The sequence below is a fragment of the Acanthopagrus latus genome, chromosome 17, assembly GCF_904848185.1.
Source record: "Acanthopagrus latus isolate v.2019 chromosome 17, fAcaLat1.1, whole genome shotgun sequence".
NCBI classification, from domain to species: Eukaryota; Metazoa; Chordata; class Actinopteri; order Spariformes; family Sparidae; genus Acanthopagrus; species Acanthopagrus latus.
Window position 1 is genome coordinate 17,959,569 of NC_051055.1, and position 22,591 is coordinate 17,982,159.

Below are 22,591 nucleotides of genomic sequence, written 5' to 3' on the forward strand. Positions count from 1 at the left end.
GGAGATGTCCATTTTCACGTGATCTATAAATCTGCATGGCAAGATGGATTCAGTGATCTCTTTGATGGTAAGATCATGACCGAAGACATGAGGAGAAGTGGAATTAATTTAATCATGTGTTCTTGTTAATTCTAAATAGTGTTTGACTGTTTGGTTAGGTAATGTACTGTGCATTATTATTGATATCAATGACTTGTATGTTCTGTAGGTGATCTTCCAGAGCCGCCTTTCCCCAGCCCTCCGTTTCCAGGGTCGAAAGTGGTTCACAGGAGGAAAAAAAGACAGGTATGACTCCTCTCCAGGCAAATTAGTTTGGAAACATCATCATTAGCAGATGGATGCTGATGGACTGAGGTTGACTTCACTTTATGATGTGACCATTTCTGTTCGTGTGAGTGCAAAATAAAGAGATAATTATGCTCTTGGTACTTTTTGTCCAAACCTATTTACCTGCCTGTATTTCTTATGTAAATTCACAAAGCTGAAGAGAGAGCCCTGTTTCCTCGCTTTCCTCCCACACAACGGCTCTCCACCCCTCTCCCTCCTTCTCCTATTCCTCTTCTTTGTCATGAAATATTTACCTTGAGAGTAGAGGCTGTTTCCAGCTTGTCTTTTCTCAGACACAGTCAGATGTCTGCAGCTGCCTGTCTCTCAGGGCTCAGAGCTGCTCTCATCTTTATTTGGAAATTGGCAAACAGACAAACCTGGTTTAGCTTTGCAAAGTTCATCCTTATTGATTTGTCGCGTCTTGTCTTTTCTTTTCTCTGTGACGCAAGAAGCATGAGTTGATCTTTGTGTTTGCTGTGTCTGTGTGTTCTGAAATCGTCCTTGATGTTAAAAAGTCAAAGTCTATCTGTTTTTATTTGAAGACTATGTGTTGTTTCTTCTCAGGCTCCACATGTGTCACGAAGTGTGGCCGATGAGATCAAGTACATCGAGCTGATGGTGATCAATGATCATTTAATGGTAAGATTTTTTTTAAAAAAGGTTATAGCTCCACATTTGCCACCCTGAAATCTATCCTATGACATATTATTTTCATTGCTTTGTCTTCAGTGACTTGAGGATTCATCTGTTTGAAAAAAAAATATATAAAAAAAATATCATCTGAATGTAAAGAAACTAGCATGGTAACCAGCTAGCCACTAGCCACATTCTCCCTCAAGAGGTGATAGTCTGATACTAAACAACACCAACAATGAGACAGTGTTTAGAGCTGCCAGTTTGGGCAGAATAGAAAAAAAAGGCCAGCGTATAGCTAATAATTTTCTGTTATGTAAATTGATTTTTGGAAAGGTTTCCTCCTTGAATTTATGGACCTGTACATCCTGGGTAATGTCGCTGTCTAGTGTCTTGAAAGCTTGTTCAGGCTGGGTGCCATTTGGCACAAGACACTCAAACAGATCAATCAGTTATATTACACATATCTATATTTAAACTGTAAGGCTGGCATTATAGAGCATTCTTCTGACCCCCATTAAAAACCAAATCTATCAATTAACAATGTGTTAGTATGTCTCAGAACTTTCCAAATATCTTTAAGCCTTAAGCATGTTCTTTAAGAATAGCCACAAATATGTAGTTTTACTTTTTAGGAAGACTGAATAATTTCAAACAACACAGAGGAATAAGCTTCACCCGGCTTTGGCGACTCTTGATGATAAGACAATTTATTATGTATAATAATTTTGCAATAATATATTTGTTTTGGGTGAGCTGAGAATCAACACTGTAAATGAAGAACTGTAAGCGCTTGTACTCGTGAGATGCTCCAAATACGACCTTTATTGTGCATAAAACACATGAGCCTGACTAAAGTCTCACTGGGACTGAAATGATTTTAAACACAATAAAGGTAATATTTGAAACTGGCTCCTTTATAGATTTGAAAGGCTCAAAATGAATTTGTTCCAGATTAGAAATCCCTCCTTTACTTGTTCCCTCTCCATCCCTCTGTGTCCCTCTCTCTGTCTCTCTCCTCAGTACAAGAAGCATCGGCTTTCCGTTGGGCACACGAATAACTATGCTAAGTCAGTGGTCAATATGGCTGACATGGTAAGAATTGTATTGATCCTCTTCTTGGAAAGCTTGCCACAAGCACTCCCAGGTATTGGAGCTGAGTGCACATAGCACTGATTTCTCATTTAACCAGCCTACTCTCTACATTTTGAACCTCTCCAGGCCTCATAATATGCTGTGAGCAGCCATTAACCAGCCAGTCATGAGTTTTCAGGTTTCAGAGGACTGAAACAGCAGATATTTCTATGTTTCATTATTTGCAGTACATCTGTGTGCTGTGCAACGGAAATCTGACCTGGTACGGGGTCATGACTGTAAGCTGATAGGCTGCTGCAGCTGGAGAAAGGTCATGCTTTTTTGTCGTGTCCTTGAAGAGGATCGTATGAAGCAGACTCTATTTGGGATGATCACATTGATTTCCATGTGCAAGTATCGTTGCCTTTTTTCCCCTAGTTTATTCCCTGGTGCACTGAGGTCACATTCACAGTTACTGCTTCAAAGTAACAGGATGTTTTAACAAACAGCTGCAATCGATGAAAAGAACAACTTTATAAATTATGCTCAGTAAAATGGGTCCTTGCCGGAGAAATGGGACGGTTGTGGTCCTGTTCCAAAACCAGTCTCCACCCACTATGCGGGAAACATCTGTCTCCATGGATACTGATCAATGCCAAGCTCATAAGTGACAACAAATGATATACTATAACTATGTAACATTCCCAAAACAATTAGCATGCATTTTGGAGTTTATAGTGCATTCCCTTTCAATTGAAAAACAAATTCATTTAGTTGGTACAATAATAATGAATACATTTTGAGTCAAACAACTTAACATCCGATTAGCCACAAAAGTGATGCCTGAAATGAATTTAAAAAAAAAAAAATTGTTTAACAACACTAACTGTTGTTATGAAGGCATTTCCAGAATTATGAAAGACTTTTCAAACCATCTGCATGAACATTTTTTCTATTACCTGAATCCAGTAAGCCAAGCAGAGCATACAGTTTATCCTCACTCTTTTTGTAAACTCAGAACATTTTTGCAGAAAATCAGACGCTTTGCTCTGCGACTCAAATGCATAGAGGCACAAACCGGGCTAGGACATCTCTTAATGTGCACAAACTGAAGTGGAGCGGGTTGCATTGGGTTGCAGGAGCCAGGTTTGAGTCACAATCATGTCATCGACCACTCCCTCTCTGATCTGTCAGCTTCGTTAAAATACTATTGGCATTCAGCTTAAAACAAAGAGGCTTTGCTCCCGTCCACCTCTCCGGTGTTTGTCTGGTAACCAGATAGATTTCCATCTTACGAAAGCAAACATTATTATTTGCCATCCAGTTTGCTCCGTCTTTGTCCTTCAGACTGTTGCCCTTGTTGCCTCCGTCTAGCCGCCTGTAATGTGCTGCTGACTGGTGGCAGGATCGTATCGATCACACCCACTCTTTGACCGCTGCTGTTGTGACTGAACAGCTGGAGATGTTAATGAGAAGGAAGCCTGTCAGTCAGTTTCAGTGTCAATCAGGAGATTGTCATTTGGTGGGGTTTTTTTGCTGCTCACATAAAGACTTTATGACTTTCATGAGATAGTTGCATTTACATTTAATTCTCCAGATTTTCAAGGAGCAGCTTAACACCCGGATCGTGCTGGTTGCCATGGAAACATGGTCAGCCGACAACAAGTTCAATATCGACGACGACCCCATGGTGACCCTGAGGGAGTTCATGAAGTATCGAAAAGACTTCATCAAGGAGAAATGTGACTCTGTGCACCTCTTCTCGTAAGTCTGAGTATTTACGATGATTTTATTTTGTTCTCGGTGCTCCGGCCTGTTTTTTTTTTTTTTTTTTTCATTAAACACAAACTTTTTATTTTGTTATCAGAGGGAATCGTTTTCACAGCAGCTGGGGAGGTGCTTCTTACATGGGAGGAGTTTGCTCCCTGACCAAAGGAGGAGGAGTCAACGAGGTGAGTGTCGAACCATAAATCACTGATCACAGATTTTACAGAACCTTCACTAAGCAGCACCAGCCTGTGCAACACCAGTTTGCTCTTAATACAGAAGCATATTGTAATATTCAACATGTCAACACTGAGCATATGTTAATGTTATATACAGTAGTTTAACTATTTAGTTTCAATGGCTTTGCACAGCCCTCTGTCACACTATTTATTTTCTCTAAACTTGTCTGAAATGTTTATTTTCTGTTATCTGTCTCTTCAACAGTACGGCAAAACAGATGAGATGGCCATAACACTTGCTCAGTCTCTTGGACAGAACATTGGCATCTTCTCTGATAAGAAGAGGATCCTCAATGGTACAAAGTTAAACCTTGAAGTTGAAGTTAAGGTTCCTATTTGTGAGAAAAGCTGACTTTTGAGTCTCATTCACAACTCACAAATAGGACCTCTAATGACTCTTTTATTCCTTACTTACACACATTCAATTGTAAACCATATTTCTGTGCGAATGAATCAAGTGTATATTTTTTTTTTTTGCCAGGCGAGTGCAAGTGTGATGATCGCTGGTCGGGCTGTATCATGGATGATGTTGGGTAAGTTACTTTTACTGTGCATTTCCTCATCACATTATGAACCTAAAAGCCACAACAGAGGCAGACAACAGTTTCAAAGCAAACAAACAAACAAACAAACAAACATGGTTCATTTGAATAAATTAATGTTTTATGAATGCCATCATTTCCCAGCAACATCAGAGTTGGGTGCAGTGCTGTACTTTTCTAATGTTACCATTAAGGATGTGTACTGTCACTAAAAAGTTAAATGAAAACTGGCTCAGTTAAAAGTTAATAATCGGATTAATTGCGGACAACTTTATTGATAATTTGAACTAGATTATATTGTGTCTCCAGGCCCTCTAGAGTTAATTACATTTTATTATTTATGTAAATGAAGTAACATTAATGTTTGCTTGCAGCAGGTTTTTATTAATTCAAGCTATTTGGAAGGGATTGTGTGCAATATTCAAAATGTGATGTATTGCACCAGAGTCTTTCTTGGCAGGTCACTCATTAAACTCAAGATACAAAGTTACACATAGTAGCACATCACAAACACACACACACACACGATGTCAGCAACAACTGTGCCGTTCAAGAAATTAAGAGCTTTAAAATTCCATCAAGATGCATCTATGTGTCATGAGATCCTCTGGAGTGTTATTGTAGCGTGATAAGTCACCACTAGGTGTCAGCCTATGTTCATCCTCATTATGGCTTGTTTATATAACTCTTCTGGGTTTCTTCCAGCAGTAATCTGTTATATAATCTGTTGCTCGCTAAGATTAGCAAATAGGTGATGATTCCGTCTGTGTGTATTCTGTGTTTCCAGTTCCATGCAGGAATCATGACAGTGTTTGTCCCAAAATGTGTTTGTGTACATCTGCAGTGTTTACTCTATACAAGCTTGGCATTGTGCCACTGTGAGCACAAGATGTGACTGTGTGCTGCGTGTGCAGTGTGTGTATGTGAGTGTATACCCCTCTTCTTAAACACCTCTCGCATTCCCCCTCCTATCCCGAATGGGACAGCAGGTGAGCAGAAGCTTGGCTAAAACGTTGCCTGTGCTGTATTTCGAACCAACCGGCTGCCTCGGAGAGGTTGTCAGTCACCACAACCTTTCCCGTTTCATCCAACAGCACTACAGCCGCTGTGGCCCCAGCTTTACTTTCTATTCGAATGATATGAAAAAATACAGTCTGATGTCCCTTTATCATACACTGGCTGTATTTTTCATAATCATTTTTGTACAATTTCACATGTACTTCATGTGTACTCTTCAGTTTGTGGCCCGACTGATCAACCAGGAAAATGTTATAATTTGATTAGTCTAATTATTGAAAAGCTCCCTCTCCTTCCTGCCCTCTGACAGTCAGGACTTTTCATCACTTCCTTTTGTCCATGTCTAACCGATTGATACAGTCTGCAATGTCATTCTCATCTTAGACCAATATTTGTCATTTCCCTGTAACAACAGTATGCTCCCCCTCTAACACATCCAGATTAATAAAACTGATTTATTATCACGAGGACAGGTGACTCTGCACTCTCATGAGTCTGTCACCTGTGAATGGCCCAGATGTGTATTCTCTCAAATTAAGTCAATGGTATTTCAGACGCTTGTATTCAATGAGCAAACTTCAGTCATGTCCATTGACGGATTTCTTTTTATTTCCCTGCATGTCTGATCAGCCTAACCTGACCACTAACTATATTCACTACTTTTCACAGGGTTTAACTATTGTGTGTGTGTGTGTGTGCATGCGTGTGTGTATTGAATATATTTGTTTTATAATGTCTATGGAATGGAATGTCTAACTTCAGCACAATACCTTGAAAATGTAGATATTTGTTACTGTGTTCGATACCATGAGGAATAAAGAATGAAGGCAAATTACTTTTATTTTCATTACAAGAAAAATAAAGCAAATCTTGTTTGCTGTGGGTGAAGAACAGCAGCATGTAAGGTAATGTATTTAGAGTAAAAATCGCTGCTGGTATTGTAAAATTATTTATTAAATATTTATTAGGCTATTGTTTATTGTAACGATGCAACTGATGTTTATAATACTTTATGATGGTTAATGAATACTGTGTAGTTTATCTACAAACATTTTTTAGATGCCATTATAAAGTTGTGCCTGTTTTCAAACCTTAATAGCATCTGATTACTGTGAACATACCAGGACAAAACCTGACCTGTGTTCAGCTGACTATTTTCAGATTTAATGAATAAAAATAGTCTGAAACAGACTGTAACAAGGATCTACAGACAAGGCTCAGATGCTGCAATGTCTCCTAACCACCACTAGGTGGTGAGAGGCTGATTGAATGAATGAGTGGATGAATGAATGAATGAATGAATGAGTGAATGGATGATGAAAGATTTTGGTAAAGGTAAAAACAATTAAATTGAAATTAAAAAGATCTACACACTACAAGGAAATAATCCTGTGGTATTTATGTTTTAATCTTCAGAAGTGTATATTTTCCTCTCATGGTCTGAGATGATAATAAAATTTGTCCACGTGGTAATGATTGTACTTCTGTGACCAGTGAATCATTCAAGCACGTTCCACCTTCTTTTCAACCCCTTATTACAGTTTAATAGGGGGAGAAACACTACAAGATTTTGACCAAATTAAGCAAATTTCAAAAATCCTGCATGATATTTAAACCTGATTATTTTAGGCAATCAACCTGAAATATTGTAGTGTGCTTCATCCATCATCCAAGCATCATTACCGGCTCCTTGTACGGCCATTATCCCTGTAGGTGGCTCCATTTAGTGTCATTTCATATCAAATAATGAGGACCTATCACGGCCCCCTGCTCTCACTGTGTCTGTCTGTTATTGCATTGTCTCCTGTTCTAGTCCTGATGAGCCACGCGACCAGACACGCATAATCAGCATTAAGCCTGATTGTGCAGCCGAAGATAATAACATTTTAGTGCCGTGTGAGAGCATCAGAATGAACGCACAACATTTGACTATAATAGATATGCTCAAGTATTCAGATGCTGATTGGGCTCCATCAGACTGTGTTTGATATTTTTTAGTTTAAGTGAATCGAAGAGATCAAATGCAGTATTTATTGATCTATACAGCTATTTTCTGCTCTCTTCTTCTGTGTGTCTTCTGAACACTTGTTTAGTATTGATGGGACCGCTGAAGTTTATGTGATAATGCAATAACTGCTCAAAAGTGAATCGAGTTAATTTCCAGGGCAAATCCCCCCATTCATCCTCCCGTAGAGTCCATTTACATCCTCCACGTTTCTCCACATGATCCTCGCAATCTTAGCTCTACTGTATGTCTGCCTCCATGTTATAGTAAGGATCTCCTCTGAACTGTAAGTATGGTGAACCTGTCATAAAACCTGAATTAATCACGTGTCCGTAAAGTAATACAAACCTGCTATGGCATTATTTGTAGATGTGAGGTATAAAAAGTCTAGTTGTGTGAGTAAAAATGTTTAAAACATATTTTTTTCCACCAGTTGTTAAAGGGTTTTCCCTGTTTTTGGAAACAGCCCCCCCACCACGCTATAATCTGAGTATGCTCTGGCATTTACAGTTTCTACCTGCCCAAGAGGTTCTCTGACTGCAACGTGGAGGAGTACCACAACTTCCTGACCAGCGGTGGAGGAGCCTGTCTGTTCAACCAGCCTCTGAAGGTATGCCACACATATATACCCATATACTATATACATACACACTCATATAGATATACACACAAGTATCTCCTCAGTAGTTTGAATGTTTATTTGGCTCTTTTCTCTCCTCAGCTGTTGGACCCCCCAGTGTGTGGAAATGGCTTTGTGGAGCCAGGAGAGGAGTGTGACTGCGGCAGCCCAGTTGTAAGTTTTAAATAATGATAATGATGATAATGATAATTTTATTTAAATAGCATTTACCTAAACAAGGTTGCAAAGTGCTTCACATGATGTACAGTTTAAAATAAGCTTCACAGAATACATGACAGGAAAACAAAAGTTAAGAACACAGGCCACTATTGTTTTAGATCAGAACAAATAAAAAGTCAAACAAACTACCGTAGAATTTACAGATCAGCCGTTTACTCGCCATGCTCACAAAGTGACAAAGACGAGTATATCCTTGTTCATTTTGGAGTCAATCCATGTAAACTCACTGAGGCCCTCAAATTCATGTAAGGGATAAAAAAATCCAAACCAAACCCAAAATACTTTTAATGATCTGAATTACTGAGTACAGCAAGTGACAAGCATTAGGATTTAGCAAGGTCCCATACATTGTTTTAGTTTTACACAAACATTTTTGAGAAAATATCCATGACATGAACTGAAGTTCTGAATTCTGGGTTAGTTGGCGTGGAATGGTCTTTTGGTCAGCTGTAATATGGGTGAGAAAATCCTAAATAATTCAATAAATGTGTCTGGTTTGATCAGCCCAGTGGGAAGTTTCAGACGAGACCCGATGAGTGCTAATGGGGAGATTTACGAGCCTAAAGTAACTGGATAATCATCCAAAGTCAATTACCCATCAAAAGAAGCGCCTGCTGTGTCAGACTTTGAGTTAATTTAAAGTAATGAAGTAATTTCATTGGAGAATTATAGGCGCGGGATAAACAATCTTACAAGTTATTACATGATCACAGAGTTTGTCCCGAGAGACGTCTGTTTAAATGGATTAAACTTAATTATGTGGGATAATGTGTTACATAAAAGTCACAAACAATCTGCATCAAATCAGAAGAAAAACAACTGAGAGCACTTTCTTGTTTGTCTTTTAGGAGTGTGCCAAAGAGGGGGGAGCCTGCTGTAACAAGTGCACCCTGACCCAAGGATCCAAGTGTAGCAACGGACTGTGCTGCAACAACTGCCAGGTACACAACAGATTCATCCTCTGCTCGGGTGTCAAATGCTAACAGCTCATGGCAGCAGGCTGAAAGAGGAGACCCATAAAGAATATCTATTTTGGTCTTCAAAAGGCCATTTTAACTAGGATTCATTTGAATTTCATTCTTCTCTGGTTTTGGGGCAGCCAACTAAGACAAAGTAGATGAATAGATGAATGTCATTGGAGTCTGTTTGACCTTTATTGTATCCTCCCTCAGATGGAGTTCATGGGAGTGGTGTGCAGAGATGCGGTGAATGACTGCGACATCCCAGAAAACTGCACAGGCAACTCCAGCCAGGTGAGAGTCGGCTTCTCCCCCACTGGAGCTATAAATGTATTATTGGCATGTTCAGTACGTCACAGCATCTCTTTTCTCTGTGTTTTGCAGTGTCCCCCGAATGTGCACAAGATGGATGGCTACACGTGTGAAAAAGACCAGGTGAGATATTTTAGAAGTGTTTCCTGGATCTTACTGTATTTTATGTTTAAACTAGAAAAAAATGGTTTACTTGCTGGCGCTGGTGATGTTTATGACACTGTATTTATCTCTACAGGGTCGCTGCTTCAACGGAAGGTGCAAAACCAAAGACAGACAGTGCAAGTACATTTGGGGAGAGAGTAAGTGCAATAATCCAATGTGCAAATCAGTCCAGGAATAACACCCTGTGCTCGATTCTGAATGTTCATCACGCGTCTTTGCGTCTCCCTCAGAGGCGACAGCGGCCGACAAGTTCTGTTACGAGAAGTTAAACATCGAGGGGACGGAGAAAGGCAACTGTGGGAAGGACAAGGACACCTGGATCCAGTGTAACAAACAGTGAGACAGTCCTTTCTGAACCCTCTACCTGTTTTGTTACCACTGAGTTTTGCTCTCTGTGACTGTAGGCGATGTGTTTGTATTTCAGGGATGTTCATTGCGGTTACCTGCTGTGCTCCAACATCTCACCTGCCCCGCGACTGGGAGAGCTGCAGGGAGGGCTGACCTCTTTCTCTGTAGCCCGGCACAGTGCTTCTCTTGACTGCAGGTACAAATCCCTGAGGAGAAACTCTTCTCAAAATACTCAAAGCCAAAACCACAAGCCTGCAAAAGACTTTGTGTGTGATGTGTCTTTTGTCTTAGGGGAGTTTTGTTGCCTGGTTGTTTAACTGCTCACAGTTGATATCAGTCACTGTCTTAGGAAATCTCATATTTACTGTGCTACATTCTAATGCTTTTTATCCCAACATTCATGTGCATTTAACACAGTCTTTCTCTTGTTTGTTTTCCAGTGGTGCTCACGTGGTGATCGATGGAGACACTGACCTCGGGTATGTTGAGGATGGGACGGCCTGCGGGACGGACCACATCTGTTTCAATCACAAGTGTCTCCCCATCCAACAGTTCAACTTCAGCACCTGCCCCGGGACCACCGACAAGACCGTCTGCTCCGGACACGGGGTACACAGACATTTTCTTTACTTTTCCCGCATACGTTTAATGTAACGCTTACAGGGAATATTCAAGTGTTTTTCTCATAGACAAGTACTAGAACTAGGTACTGAATGATATACCAGTATTGAGTTGTAGCGTAATATTTGTTTTCAGGAATTGAAGCACTCAGCTTTTTTCTGTGCTGACAAGGGAAGTGAACTGACACGTGTTTTTATTTCTGACTATAATTTTAGCTACTAAGAAATATCTGAATCATACTCAGCCTTTCCAAACTGAAATTGAGCTGATATTGGACTTTAAAACATTTTTAAATGTTAACCTGAGACCTCACAGTTATGAGGCAGATGATGTGTTGACACTGGTCTCTGTGTTCACACTGTAGGTGTGCAGTAGCGAGCTGAAGTGTGTGTGTTACCTGGGCTGGGCAGGAGAGGACTGTAACTCCACGTCTCCTCTCAGTTATCTGGTGGTCGGACCCACAGCCTCAGTTTCAGGTACAGATGTCGACGCTCTCTCTCTCTCTCTCCACACCTCCTCTCTTCATCTGCACCTCCTCTCCCTCTTCTCCATTCATTCTTCTCAGCTGTCCACTCCTCAGCTCTCTCCACCACTTCATCGCTTTCAGTTCTTCTTTTAAAATCCCTCCCATTCACAAATGTTATGTTGAATATTTCAAGCTTTTTTTGTGCTTTTTTGTGGCATTGTGCATTATTTTAGAGTCCCGCGTTTCACATCCGCTCATTAAAACCAGCCGCGTTTGTATTCACTGAACCATGCATGTCATTCTTTTTGTTTGTCATTATTTTCACACTCATTCTTTGTCGACAGGCCGATGTCTTTGACGGAGTGACTTGAGGTCAGATTTGAGTTCCTTTTCATTGTGTTAGTCCTGTCTTTGATGTCATTTCCTGCTCCTCTTCCTCTCTCACCCCGACTTCAGCTCACCTCGGTCGGTTAACTCTGTTGCTGAGTTAAAAAATATCAGATGTTTTTTTTATGTTTTTTCCTGAAAGGAACCTACTGCACATGTAAGTTCCCCTCAGAGTCGTGCTGAGCTTGTTCTCAGTTTGTCCCCCTTGTTCTCCTTTTACACCTTTCCTGCTAAATGTACTGTGTTTCTGTGCTCTGCTGCAGTGTTTTGTGGTTTGTGTATCCCCTTGTGTCCACGTGACTCAGGAAACAAGAGACACACATCAAATTAACACACCATCCTGCTCCACGCTGTCCTCTCCTCCTCTGTCTCAGGTATCACCAGTACCAACATCATCATCGGGGCCATCGTTGGCTCCATCCTCTTCCTCGCTCTCATTATGGCTGCTACCGCCTGGTGTTACAAGTGAGTGTCCTGTAGCCTGCACGTGTGATGTTTCATTTCCAAGGGATGTGACTTGTGAGATGTTTAACTGGATGCAAATAGAAAAAAAAGCATGTTAGTGCGAGACACAATGTTTCTTTTTCAAGACTTCAAGGCTTTTTTATGTTGTGAATTACGTAATAGTCTAAGTGGTTACAATAAACATGTAACTGTTAAGTACAACTGTGCTACAGTTGGACTGAAGATACACGTTCTTCTCTTCACAGGACCTACAAACAGAGACGCTATGTTGAGTCGGAGGTTCACCGACGATTCTGCCGGTTCGCTTGCTTTAATTCTATTTTCAATGTTTTGCACTCAGAGAACAAAAATGATTTGTCCAACACCAAACATGTAGCGATACAAATCTTGGTTGGATTTTTCCCGTAATATGTTGTTCTCTCTTTTCTAAAAACATTCTTCTGTATGTCCAGGCAAATGCCCCCAGGCGACTATGTCACAAAGCCTGGGGATGCAGACTCGTTTTACAGCGACATGCCTCCGGGTGTCAGCACCAATTCCGGCTGCAGCTCCAAGAAGAGGTCAGCCTGTCTGTCGCACCTGCAGATTTGCACCCTGTCCTTCACCCCCTCCATCCCATCCATTTCTCAGAACATCTCACTGTTTGGCTTCAGGTGTGCCATCTCATCATCACTCATTCATTCGCTGGATAACTGTGTGTGTATGTGCTCTCTGAATCACCGGTGTGTTCATGTGCGTTCATATCATGCTTTTTTACCATCATGCCTTTCTCTCTCTCTCTTTCTCTCTGTGAACATTTTTGAACAGAAACAAAATGTTCATAACAGAGAATGGAGTGGAAGATGCCTCAGTGCTGCGTCCTCATATCATGTCACATTCAGCTGTCATGGATTTGTTACATGGCTCATAATGTCGCCATCTGCTGCGGTGGTTCCAGCATCTCCACCGGTGCAGCAGGAGGAGAACAGCATTTAGTGATTTGTCGCAGCTTGGAAGAACGACGTTGTACTGATCATTTTCTGTCCATGCCGTCCGTCTGTGTGTGTGTGTGTGTGTGTGTGTGTGTGTATAGATCTAACGGCCTGTCCCACTCATGGAGTGAGAGAATCCCAGATGCCAAACACATTTCTGACATCTGTGAAAATGGGAGACCGAGGAGCAACTCATGGCAAGGTAACACACACATTTCTCAATTAGTTCATTGATTGGTTGTTTGATTGAAAATTAAGTGCTGCCTCCTTCCTTGATATATAACAAACAAACACGTTGTAGCCCAACTCATACATGCCCTCTGTTGCCCTGTCAGCAAATATTCTGCACGATATTGTATGTGTTTGTATTTGAAGTGTGTGCTCATGTTCTGTCTCTCTCCAGGGAATCTGAGTGGTAATCGTAAGAAACTCAAAGGAAAGAAGTTCCGCGCTCGCTCAAACTCCACAGAGTAAGTCCCGTCTGGCGAGTCGGTTGTGTCATGAGATCAGTGTTCGTGTGATGTGCACATAAGGAGCAGCACTAGTGGCAAATCAGAATAAAACTGGCTTTATTCTTGGTTCTATGTATTTTATGTCAACAAACCTCATGAAAAGACAAAACCAAACAATGTTTTAATCTAGTTATATATACCAGTTATACCACAAAATATTGTGTCATATATTTTTTTTATTACACTTTGGAATTACTGTATATAATCAAATGTACATGGTACCGCAATGACTGTACTTTCTCATACCATTGGCAGCAACCCTAACCTGTAGTGATTGATTTGTTTATTTAAGTGTCCTGCACTAAATAGTGCCCAATCCCATAGGCTGACAAGACACAAACTCAAAGATTGCCACATAACATCTCATGATACACGGCTGCACAAATTCAAAATGAGAGCATATCAGGGCAGACAAATCAATGAAAGAAAGTGTATTATTATGTCGGAGACAGTGTTTTCTGTCTAAACAGCAATGTTTCACATAAAAAAATTTAAATAAAAACAGGTGGGGTTTTTAGCAAATGCTCCTCAAACCACTCATGTATTTCTTGTGAACTATGTTCACTCATGCATGAATACACGTTTATAGGAAGAGACTCAAAACAGACTATAGTGCCTGAATTCTTTCAAATGAATGAATTTGACATATTTATGTGTTTGAATAACAATGCAGCTCAGATGCACAGAGGAATAACTGAGTCTGAGTCAGTCTTTGGTTTCACAAGCAGCAGGTTCTAGTCGGATCAGTTGCTGGTTTAAGTCTTTTTATGACTTTGTTGACAATAACAAGATTAAATATATTACTGTCTTTATCCTTTAGAGGTAAGGCAAAAATCCAAGCAAACGCTTGTCTCAAATTTAGCATCAAAGATACAGAGGGGTAAAAAGTATCACAAAACAGTCAGATCACATCATGCAGTGTGAACTGTTTTTTTGCATACAGTACATGCCTGTCGACTGTGAATGAACAATGTGCATCGGCTGCCGCCCAGCCTGCCGTGTCGGTTTGTTTGTTTGTGGGTTTGACAATAGTCTGCAGTGCCCCTGTTCTCGTTACGAGCATGAGACTGACTGAGCGGCGAGACGCTAACTGCTTGGAATGACATGACTTGTAACCAATATGCAACTGAGCCTGTGACACAACACAGTTGTTTGTGATTTTCATGGTGCCGTTTTCATCTGAAACCACACACAGGTCTGTCTGCCATCTTTCTCACCATTTTCTCAATTGCATCTTGGTGTTTGTTCAGAATATCTTTGCTCTGCTCTGCTTTCCTAAAATATTTCCTCTTCCTCTCTCCCCCTCCTCCAACACTTACGCTTATTTCTGGAGATTTTGTCCCTTTTTTATTTATTTGTATATTTCCTTCCTTTTCTCTCTCCTCCCCCCTCCTTGTGTTGTGTCTATCACCCCCCTCCTCCCCCTCCCACAGGTATTTAACCCCTCGCTTCAAAACAGAGTTTTATGATGTAACTAAGTGGGTAGAAGATGTGAATAAAAACACTGAAGGACCTTACCTTAGGTATTACCTCAGACCATGTCCTGTACCCCACACGCTTGTCTAAAACCCCCCTCACTTTTGGTTTGATTTGTTCGCTTGGTCAAGGAAAGTAACACTCAGCTCCAGCCAGGTGTTTTTTCTGTGGACGTTTAGCAGTGATACTGTGGAGAAAGAGTTAGTGACAGCTGGCATGTTGCGACTTGAATTTTCCAGAAGGGGTTCATGAGGTTTTTCTGCTTTACATTACAATGTTTCCAGATTTTTTTGTCATTCTCCCTTTTAGTTTGAGCGAAAACTAATTTCTTTTCGATCAGCTGCACTTTACTTTGCAGATTTTTCTTTCCTGCTGTCTTGTATTGATAATGGCTCCAACTGCCTGTGCTAGTGTTACACTTACAATACAATCATGTTCCTCCTGATTTCTCCTTACTCCCTTCTTTGCTTCTCCCCCTCAGTCTCTTGTCGCCTCTGCATGTTGTGTGTTGTTCTGTCACCGACTGTGTGTGTCTTGCTCGTTCCCAGTGACCTCACGTGCACCAGTGTGATGTCAGCGCCACGGCAAAAGTTGCGGGCGTGGCGCTGGCATCATCACTGTGCCGCTGTGAAAAACTGTAGGCCCACGGTCGACTAGTGTTCAGAGTCTATAGATGATCACAAACTCACAAGGTTTTCTTGACAAGAACAAGGAAGCTCACGGGCTCTGTAGAGCGCCGGTCCCATGTCAACGCAGCAACTGTTTGCTCACTTTTGCAAGCTCAATATCACTAATCAGCACTGTGATCTATAGACCTTCACTTCACTGTGTACAGGAGCACATTCCTGTCCTCCCTCCCCTCCGTCAATACCAAAGGACAGAAACAGTCTGAGAGAGTGAAAACAGAACTGAGAATAACATCCCACAGTGTTACATGACATACTGCCTGATCATTTTCAACACAGAATGTTCCTCCTCGGTCTCCCCATTACTTGGACCTTTCCAGGTGTTTCCAACCACCAGGCCAGCTGTGGTGTAAACAGGCTGCTGCACATGGGCCGGGCTCTCTGTGGCTACTTCACTGAACAGGACCTTAGTCTGTAGTTCTCTCCCAGCTCCGGTCTGGTCTGTCGTCCCAGTCGCCTCTTCACACTCACTGCTCCCGGCATTCATCATTTAAACTAACACACACGGATTCAACTTTTAAACCAAGAGTACACACTGGTTCAGCTGGCAGCAGAAGTTACCTTCACCAGCAGCTGTTGTGTGTCAGTGTACAATGATGGAACAGTGATGCTGTGAGTAGCAGGAAACTATGACTACATCCACACCGCTGCTGGGAACAGTGTACTGCTGTATGCAGAGGTTGCCCCTAAAAGCTGAGCACGGTTTATTTTATTTATTATTTTTTTTTACCAGATTTCATGACCTGTTTGTCTCTGTGCTTTTGGTAAACAGCAGTAAGAGCTTTTAAGATCAACCTCTCTCTGTAGGAAGGTGAAAACTGAATAATTAGAGCAGCTGAAGGAGGATGTTGCGCAAAGTCACAGATCTAACATTAGCTCAACTTCCTGAATCACTCACCTCATTTATCCATCTGTGTCTTTGGCCAACATAATCCTGAACCAACCACAGCATTAGAGGCGGTGTTTTAATACTGTCCCTTCCTCTTTTCCTCAGGACGCTATCCCCTGCCAAGTCTCCCACCTCCTCCACAGGATCGATTGCATCCAGCAGGAGATACCCGTACCCCATGCCCCCTCTCCCAGACGACCAGAGGAAAGCCAACAGGCAGAGTGCCAGGGCAAGTATCAGACATGATTACATTACACCATGATGACTTATTTTTAATACAGTGAAGATTCTACGAAGTGGTTCGGAGTAAAATCTCCTGCCCAAGACTGAGCTGCAGACCAGCTGAGGTTCAGTTTTAGAGACAGATGTGGATAAATCTGAACCTGGATCTGTAGCTTGAGCTGGTTGCTGAGAGAAACATCAGATCTACATGATGAATTTGTCATTTGAGATGATCATTTTGTCAGATAAGGTGATTACAGAGTCATCAATTGTGATGATTCACGAGGCAGATTGTGTATATGTACTGTCGGACCCAAACCAAGACACAACTTCACTCTTCATCCTGACAGCACCAGCTCTGAATGTTTACATTTCTCTGAGTGAAAGTCAACTTGGCCATGAAGGTGGACGCCCGTCTTTAGAAAGTGGATGAGAGTGTGGGTGCTAAGCATACATGTGAGGTTAATCAGAGGGTCGCAGTGTCCCAGCATACTTAAATCTGATATATGATAAAATATGTAAACTACATATATAGTGTGTATGTCAATATATGTCTCACACTGTTCTTATAGATAGTCACTATATACTTAAAACTCAAAACCTCATCAGACTGTTTACAGAAGACGTTAAAACCTGTTAAAAACTCTTAACAATATTCTGAATTAAAAACTTTTTTTGTTTGTTTTAAACAAGCTGTTGTATCACCGATCTACATAGTTTTCGTAGTTTTAAAATCTGGCAAAATTGAATTTGTTGTTGAATAGCCCTGGTCTGTTGGCTACAGGTCAAAACATCATGGTTCTCTCACTTCGTCACGTTTTCTTCTTATTTTTTCACCTAAGACTTTGTGAAACTAGGTGACACTTTTCATGATATCCCCAAAACAAACATGAGATCAAATGAATCGTTCACCCAACGTTCATTTCCATTAACAGCACCACTCGCCTGTTGGGTCGAGTCAGTCATCGTAAAAGTCTTCATACTCGGTCAGTGTATGGCAGTGTGAAGGTTCCTAAAACATTGTGATTGTCACTTTAAGCACGATTAGCAAAGATTTTCAGTCACTGGAGAATCCTTGGGGGCAGTAAAACAAACTATTATCAGGACGTAATTTTTTTTTTTTTTTTCCATCATCTGATTTTTTGCCTCACAAGCAGCAGGGCACAATAAAAATAATCATTTTCTAGATAACAAACGGATCTGCTGTTAAAAAATGCCAGTTGTCTCGTTCTGTAAATGTTTCTTTGAATGAATGAATGAACAGCAGCTCAGTGTTCAGCTCACTGACTGCTTCGTTGCATTTCCTGTGATTACTACATGATTAAAGTCAACTCGTGTTCCGCCAATTAAATGTTTTCAATGGGAAGCTGCATTAGGAGGAAACGTTCAGTTTGCATTAGCAGTAACCTAATACAGCTTTTTTCCAGGAATCTCGAGACCGACAAGTCTGTAATGCTGCAAATATATAAATATTTCCATGCTTTCATCAGCAGGCTGTGGTGTGACCTTTATATTGGCAACAGACATTCACTTAAGTTAAAATCTTAGAGATTTTCATTTTAAAGAATGAGGCTGACATAAGTATGTCCTTTACCTTAATACCAACAAGCTCAGGCTTGAGATGAAGTGACCGACCCACATTGAACGGCAGCAAATATTAAAATGTCTTTCCTTTCATTTCCTCTCCCCCCTCCCCTCTCTCTTTGTCTCCTCAGCTGTGGGAGACGTCAATATAACAGCTGTTTTACCCACTCTGCAAAAGACCTTAAGGAACTACACTTGTCTCTCCTTTTCTATGAATGAAAAACACAAAAACGAAACAAAATTGACTCTAAGCGTTTAAAGAGAAAGAGAGAGAGAGCGCCCCCCACTGGAGTGGAAACAGGCTAAAGGTGTGTGTGAGTAAGTGTGTACAAGCATCTCCGAGGCCGCCCTGCCAGACGGCGTCATTCAGTGTCTCTCTACAAGACGATGCGGAGTGCCGACGGAGAAATCAGCTCCACATCCACTCCGGACTCAGCTGGAGCTCAGACTGAGCTGTTCCCGTCTGCTCAGGCCTCACCTATGGGACTGGAAATCCCGACCACTCCTTCTCCTTCTCCTTCTCCTTCTCCTTCTCCTTCTTCCCACCCCACCTGTCCTCAAACCCTCCACACATCCTCCTCAGCTCGGCTCTGATCATACTCACGTCAACGCCACCGTCCCCACCTCCTCGAGTCGCTCGGAGCAGCGGAGTCGGGAGCAGCTCACCGCACACGTCACGCTGCTGCATTGCTCCATTTGTCGGATCATTTTTCTTGACGCACGTGAATCACTGTAGAAACTCCGACACTGTATGCATGAGACAGCCCTGTTCATCAGCCACCTCCTCCTCACTGAAAAAGAACAGTTTGTCTGATCTGAAAGGAACGCATGCGAGGGGGCAGTGATTTTATACCTTCTGTAGGCTTAGACGCTTCCTCTCCATTATAGGTAACCCATATTGTATCACCATTTATAGCCCATAACCCCACGACACAGACCCTCCCCTCCTCTCTCTCTTCCCCTCCCTCCCTCCCGTCCCCTCGGTTTGTTTGTGCGTGTGTAAATATGTACAGTAAGATACACACAGAGTATGTTTCCGCTTTTATTTTGAAAAGAGAGCGACGCCTCCTCTCTCTTCTCTCCTCTTCCTGTTGTGTTGTGTTGTAGGCAGAAGTGGATTTCTGTAGATTAAGTGTAGAGACGACCCCGGCACTCGTCCTTCTGTCTGTGTTTCTATTTTTCCTCTCCTTCTGGCTTCTCCTTCTTCTTTTTTTTTTCTTTTCCTGTGTGACTGTGACCTATATAGCTTTCTCCATCCACAGCAGAATGTAAAAGTGTTTTTTTTTTTAATATATTATCTGGGTTTCATCCATCTCTGGGAGAAATACACACACAGACATCCAGTTATGACTGAGGAAGTGTTGATGAAGATTTTTTGGAGAAAGATGTGGCCGTCGATGAGTATTATTTAGGAGGATTTGAGATAGTTTTATGTGCCATTCCTGAGTGAAACGGATGGGGTGTGTTTGGTGTAGTTATAGACGTGGCCACTTTTCGACTCATGTGGAAATATCCCCATTGATGATAAGACGTATTTAGTTTCCACCTGATTCTACACTTGAGATGAGAGAACACAAAGTCAATAACTTGAGAATCTGGAAAAACTGTGATTTGAAAAATGTGCATTTTGGATTTAGCTGTGATTGAGATATTTAGCCTTGTAAATGATTAACTATGCTGTACAGTGCTTGCTGTTTGAGCTTGTGAAGACCGACAGCATGACAGTTCTATATCAAAATATTTCTCTGGTAGGCTATTTGTGAGACCATAATGGGTGACGAGCATGCCACTGAAAGACTTTTTTCCCCCCCATTGCCCGTTTGCCCTTGTCTAATTGGGTTTGTGACTCATGGCAGGAAGTCACAGGGTCTCAAGATGATTGAGAGGAGTTTTTGCGCTTCGACTGACGCCAGCGTAGCTATTTTAGGTGGATTTACTTAGGAAACTGATCCCACATCACTCCCTGAAAGCAAATTGTTTGTACAGTTACGACTCATCGCTCTACCTTGTGTAGAAAATTGTTGTCTTAAAGGCCTCCTGTTTGTCATTTTACTGTTTTCGTTCCGGTGTGGGCACTCATTTGTAATTCATGTATGCATTAGGTCTGTATAGGTAACATGATCTTCACAATATTGGACTAATATTGCTACTAGTATCTTTTTTATTAAGTACCTTTGTAACGTTCACTTTTTTCTCAGCATTATGTACAGCATCGATTCAAACAGTAATTAAGTGCATTATTGTAATTAATGTGTGTTGATGAGTTTGAATGGAGACAGTTTTTTTGAGACACATTTGGGGCCAATAGAAGCGGTCGTTCCTCCGGCATGTGCTAATCTGTATCATATAACTTTTTTGGACACATAATGTTGTAAATGAGATCTGTATGGGCTCATGATTTGCCTTCTACCAGAGCCTTCTTCTCTGCCCTGGTCTTATTATAAGTATTGGTAAGTGTCGACTGGCTCAGTCGTCTTTCCTGGGCTAATAAAAGCTGTGGAGAGCACCTTCTCAGAGCCCTTGAGTTACATTTTTAACATCAATCTGTGCAGCAGTGAGACCTTTGTCCCGGTGTCACGGATGTTGCACTCTTGAGGACTCCCTCGCTCAGGATGGGACCATGCAGGCTGCAGTGATTTCTGTGATTGTACAGCCGTCAACCTTCCAAACATATCTGCTGTATCCGCCTGCACACGCGGTTGGGCCGACAGATCCTAGCAGGGCGACGACACGTCCCCGCAGATGAGCTGTCTGTCTCTGTCTGGCCAGAGACTTTGAATGTATTCGTGTTCTGGTGCCGACCAACCGCCCAGTTCTCCACCATGTGGTCCCATCCTGCCAGACACATCAGCACTCTGATGCAGGAACCTTTGAAAAAAAAAAAAAAAAAAAAACCCACGTGTACGAGTTCAAATCGAAATACTGCAGTTGCTCTGTTTTTGTTTTTTTTTAATTTTTTAATTTTGCCTGTGTGCTGTACAGACTGATGATGCAAAAATCAATCCCCATATTTTTTCCCCCTCTTAATCATTCAGTATTGTAATATATTTAATATAAAATAAAACTTTCATCAACACATCTGTCTATGCTGACATTTTCTAACAGCTTCTGGTTTTTCCACATTAGCTCGCTGGTTCTGAGGGTCCCCAACGTCCACTAGGGGTCACCAAAGCTTAATGGGAGCTTGTGAGGCCTTAAAAAATATATACATTAGCCCTTTATTATTATTTATTTAGTTCATAATCTGTGATGGAAAACTAAGTTAAATTGTATTTGTTAAGTAAATTAAGTTAGTTTAGGTCATTATTAAGTGGAAATGGAAAACTTTCAAATTCCCCTCCTGAGCATTTCCCTGTCTGGCAACAACCATAACAATCTTAATTTCACCTACAAATCTTGATCTGAAATCGGTGATAAGTAAAGGTTAGACACCAAGTTGTTTTAATCAGGAGCCAGGTTTTGTTACTTACTGATGATGTAAAAGCGGTTTTGAATCTTGTGGTGAAAGATAACACACATCGACAAGGGAACACCAGCAGAGTCCTTTTTCTTTCGCAGTGTAGTTTCCACAGTTCTTCCAGTAGGTCAACTGTAACCAGGGAATCCCAACCAGGGGAAAGCAATGCCTCTTCCTGTTTTTGGTTGAACGCGCTTCCTTCGAGCTGTAATTCGACCTGAATTTTTCTGGGAAAAAAAAATTCAGACTGGTGGAAGGTTGGACACCATGAAATCGAGGCTAACGAATGGTGTCATATTTCTACAGCCATCACACTCCGGGAATTGTATAAAAGGTTCCACAAAATACCTGGAAAATTCACTTCAGAGGCAAAATTCCCAGGAAATGATCTGTATATAAATTTCTCATTTTATGCAAAAGCTTCCAGCTGTTATTGCATTCACTATTTGGCTTAAATGTACAGATTATCAGTTTTTCTATGCATTGACTATAATATGAAATAATATCCATAAGATATGTCATTTAGTCAGGGGTTGTTGTCAGTCCCTTGAGGAAACGGGGTCACTTGGGAACCACAGCTCTGACCTGAAGAGGAAAATGAACACAAG

The 22,591-nt window shown here is 41.3% G+C and overlaps 1 protein-coding gene across 2 annotated transcripts in view; it reads left to right on the forward strand.

The window, feature by feature from the left end:
• Nucleotides 1-18,823, forward strand: part of adam22 (ADAM metallopeptidase domain 22) — a 61,889-nt gene extending 43,066 nt beyond the window's left edge. Inside the window, exons 7-31 of one of the 2 annotated variants that reach the window (XM_037074378.1) lie at nt 1-67; nt 209-285; nt 892-966; nt 1,984-2,055; nt 3,632-3,798; nt 3,902-3,986; nt 4,246-4,336; nt 4,522-4,573; nt 8,115-8,214; nt 8,326-8,397; nt 9,312-9,404; nt 9,636-9,716; nt 9,807-9,857; nt 9,973-10,036; nt 10,130-10,235; nt 10,324-10,443; nt 10,688-10,856; nt 11,233-11,344; nt 12,096-12,186; nt 12,432-12,485; nt 12,639-12,839; nt 13,259-13,359; nt 13,561-13,627; nt 16,826-16,949; nt 18,658-18,823. In XM_037074378.1, coding sequence (XP_036930273.1) covers nt 1-67; nt 209-285; nt 892-966; nt 1,984-2,055; nt 3,632-3,798; nt 3,902-3,986; nt 4,246-4,336; nt 4,522-4,573; nt 8,115-8,214; nt 8,326-8,397; nt 9,312-9,404; nt 9,636-9,716; nt 9,807-9,857; nt 9,973-10,036; nt 10,130-10,235; nt 10,324-10,443; nt 10,688-10,856; nt 11,233-11,344; nt 12,096-12,186; nt 12,432-12,485; nt 12,639-12,839; nt 13,259-13,359; nt 13,561-13,627; nt 16,826-16,949; nt 18,658-18,678 — 2,313 coding nt within the window. In that variant the 3' untranslated portion in view covers nt 18,679-18,823. The remainder of the gene's footprint in view (nt 68-208; nt 286-891; nt 967-1,983; nt 2,056-3,631; nt 3,799-3,901; nt 3,987-4,245; nt 4,337-4,521; nt 4,574-8,114; nt 8,215-8,325; nt 8,398-9,311; nt 9,405-9,635; nt 9,717-9,806; nt 9,858-9,972; nt 10,037-10,129; nt 10,236-10,323; nt 10,444-10,687; nt 10,857-11,232; nt 11,345-12,095; nt 12,187-12,431; nt 12,486-12,638; nt 12,840-13,258; nt 13,360-13,560; nt 13,628-16,825; nt 16,950-18,657) is intronic. The other variant, XM_037074379.1, reaches the window with a different exon arrangement.
• Nucleotides 18,824-22,591: the final 3,768 nt, after the last annotated feature.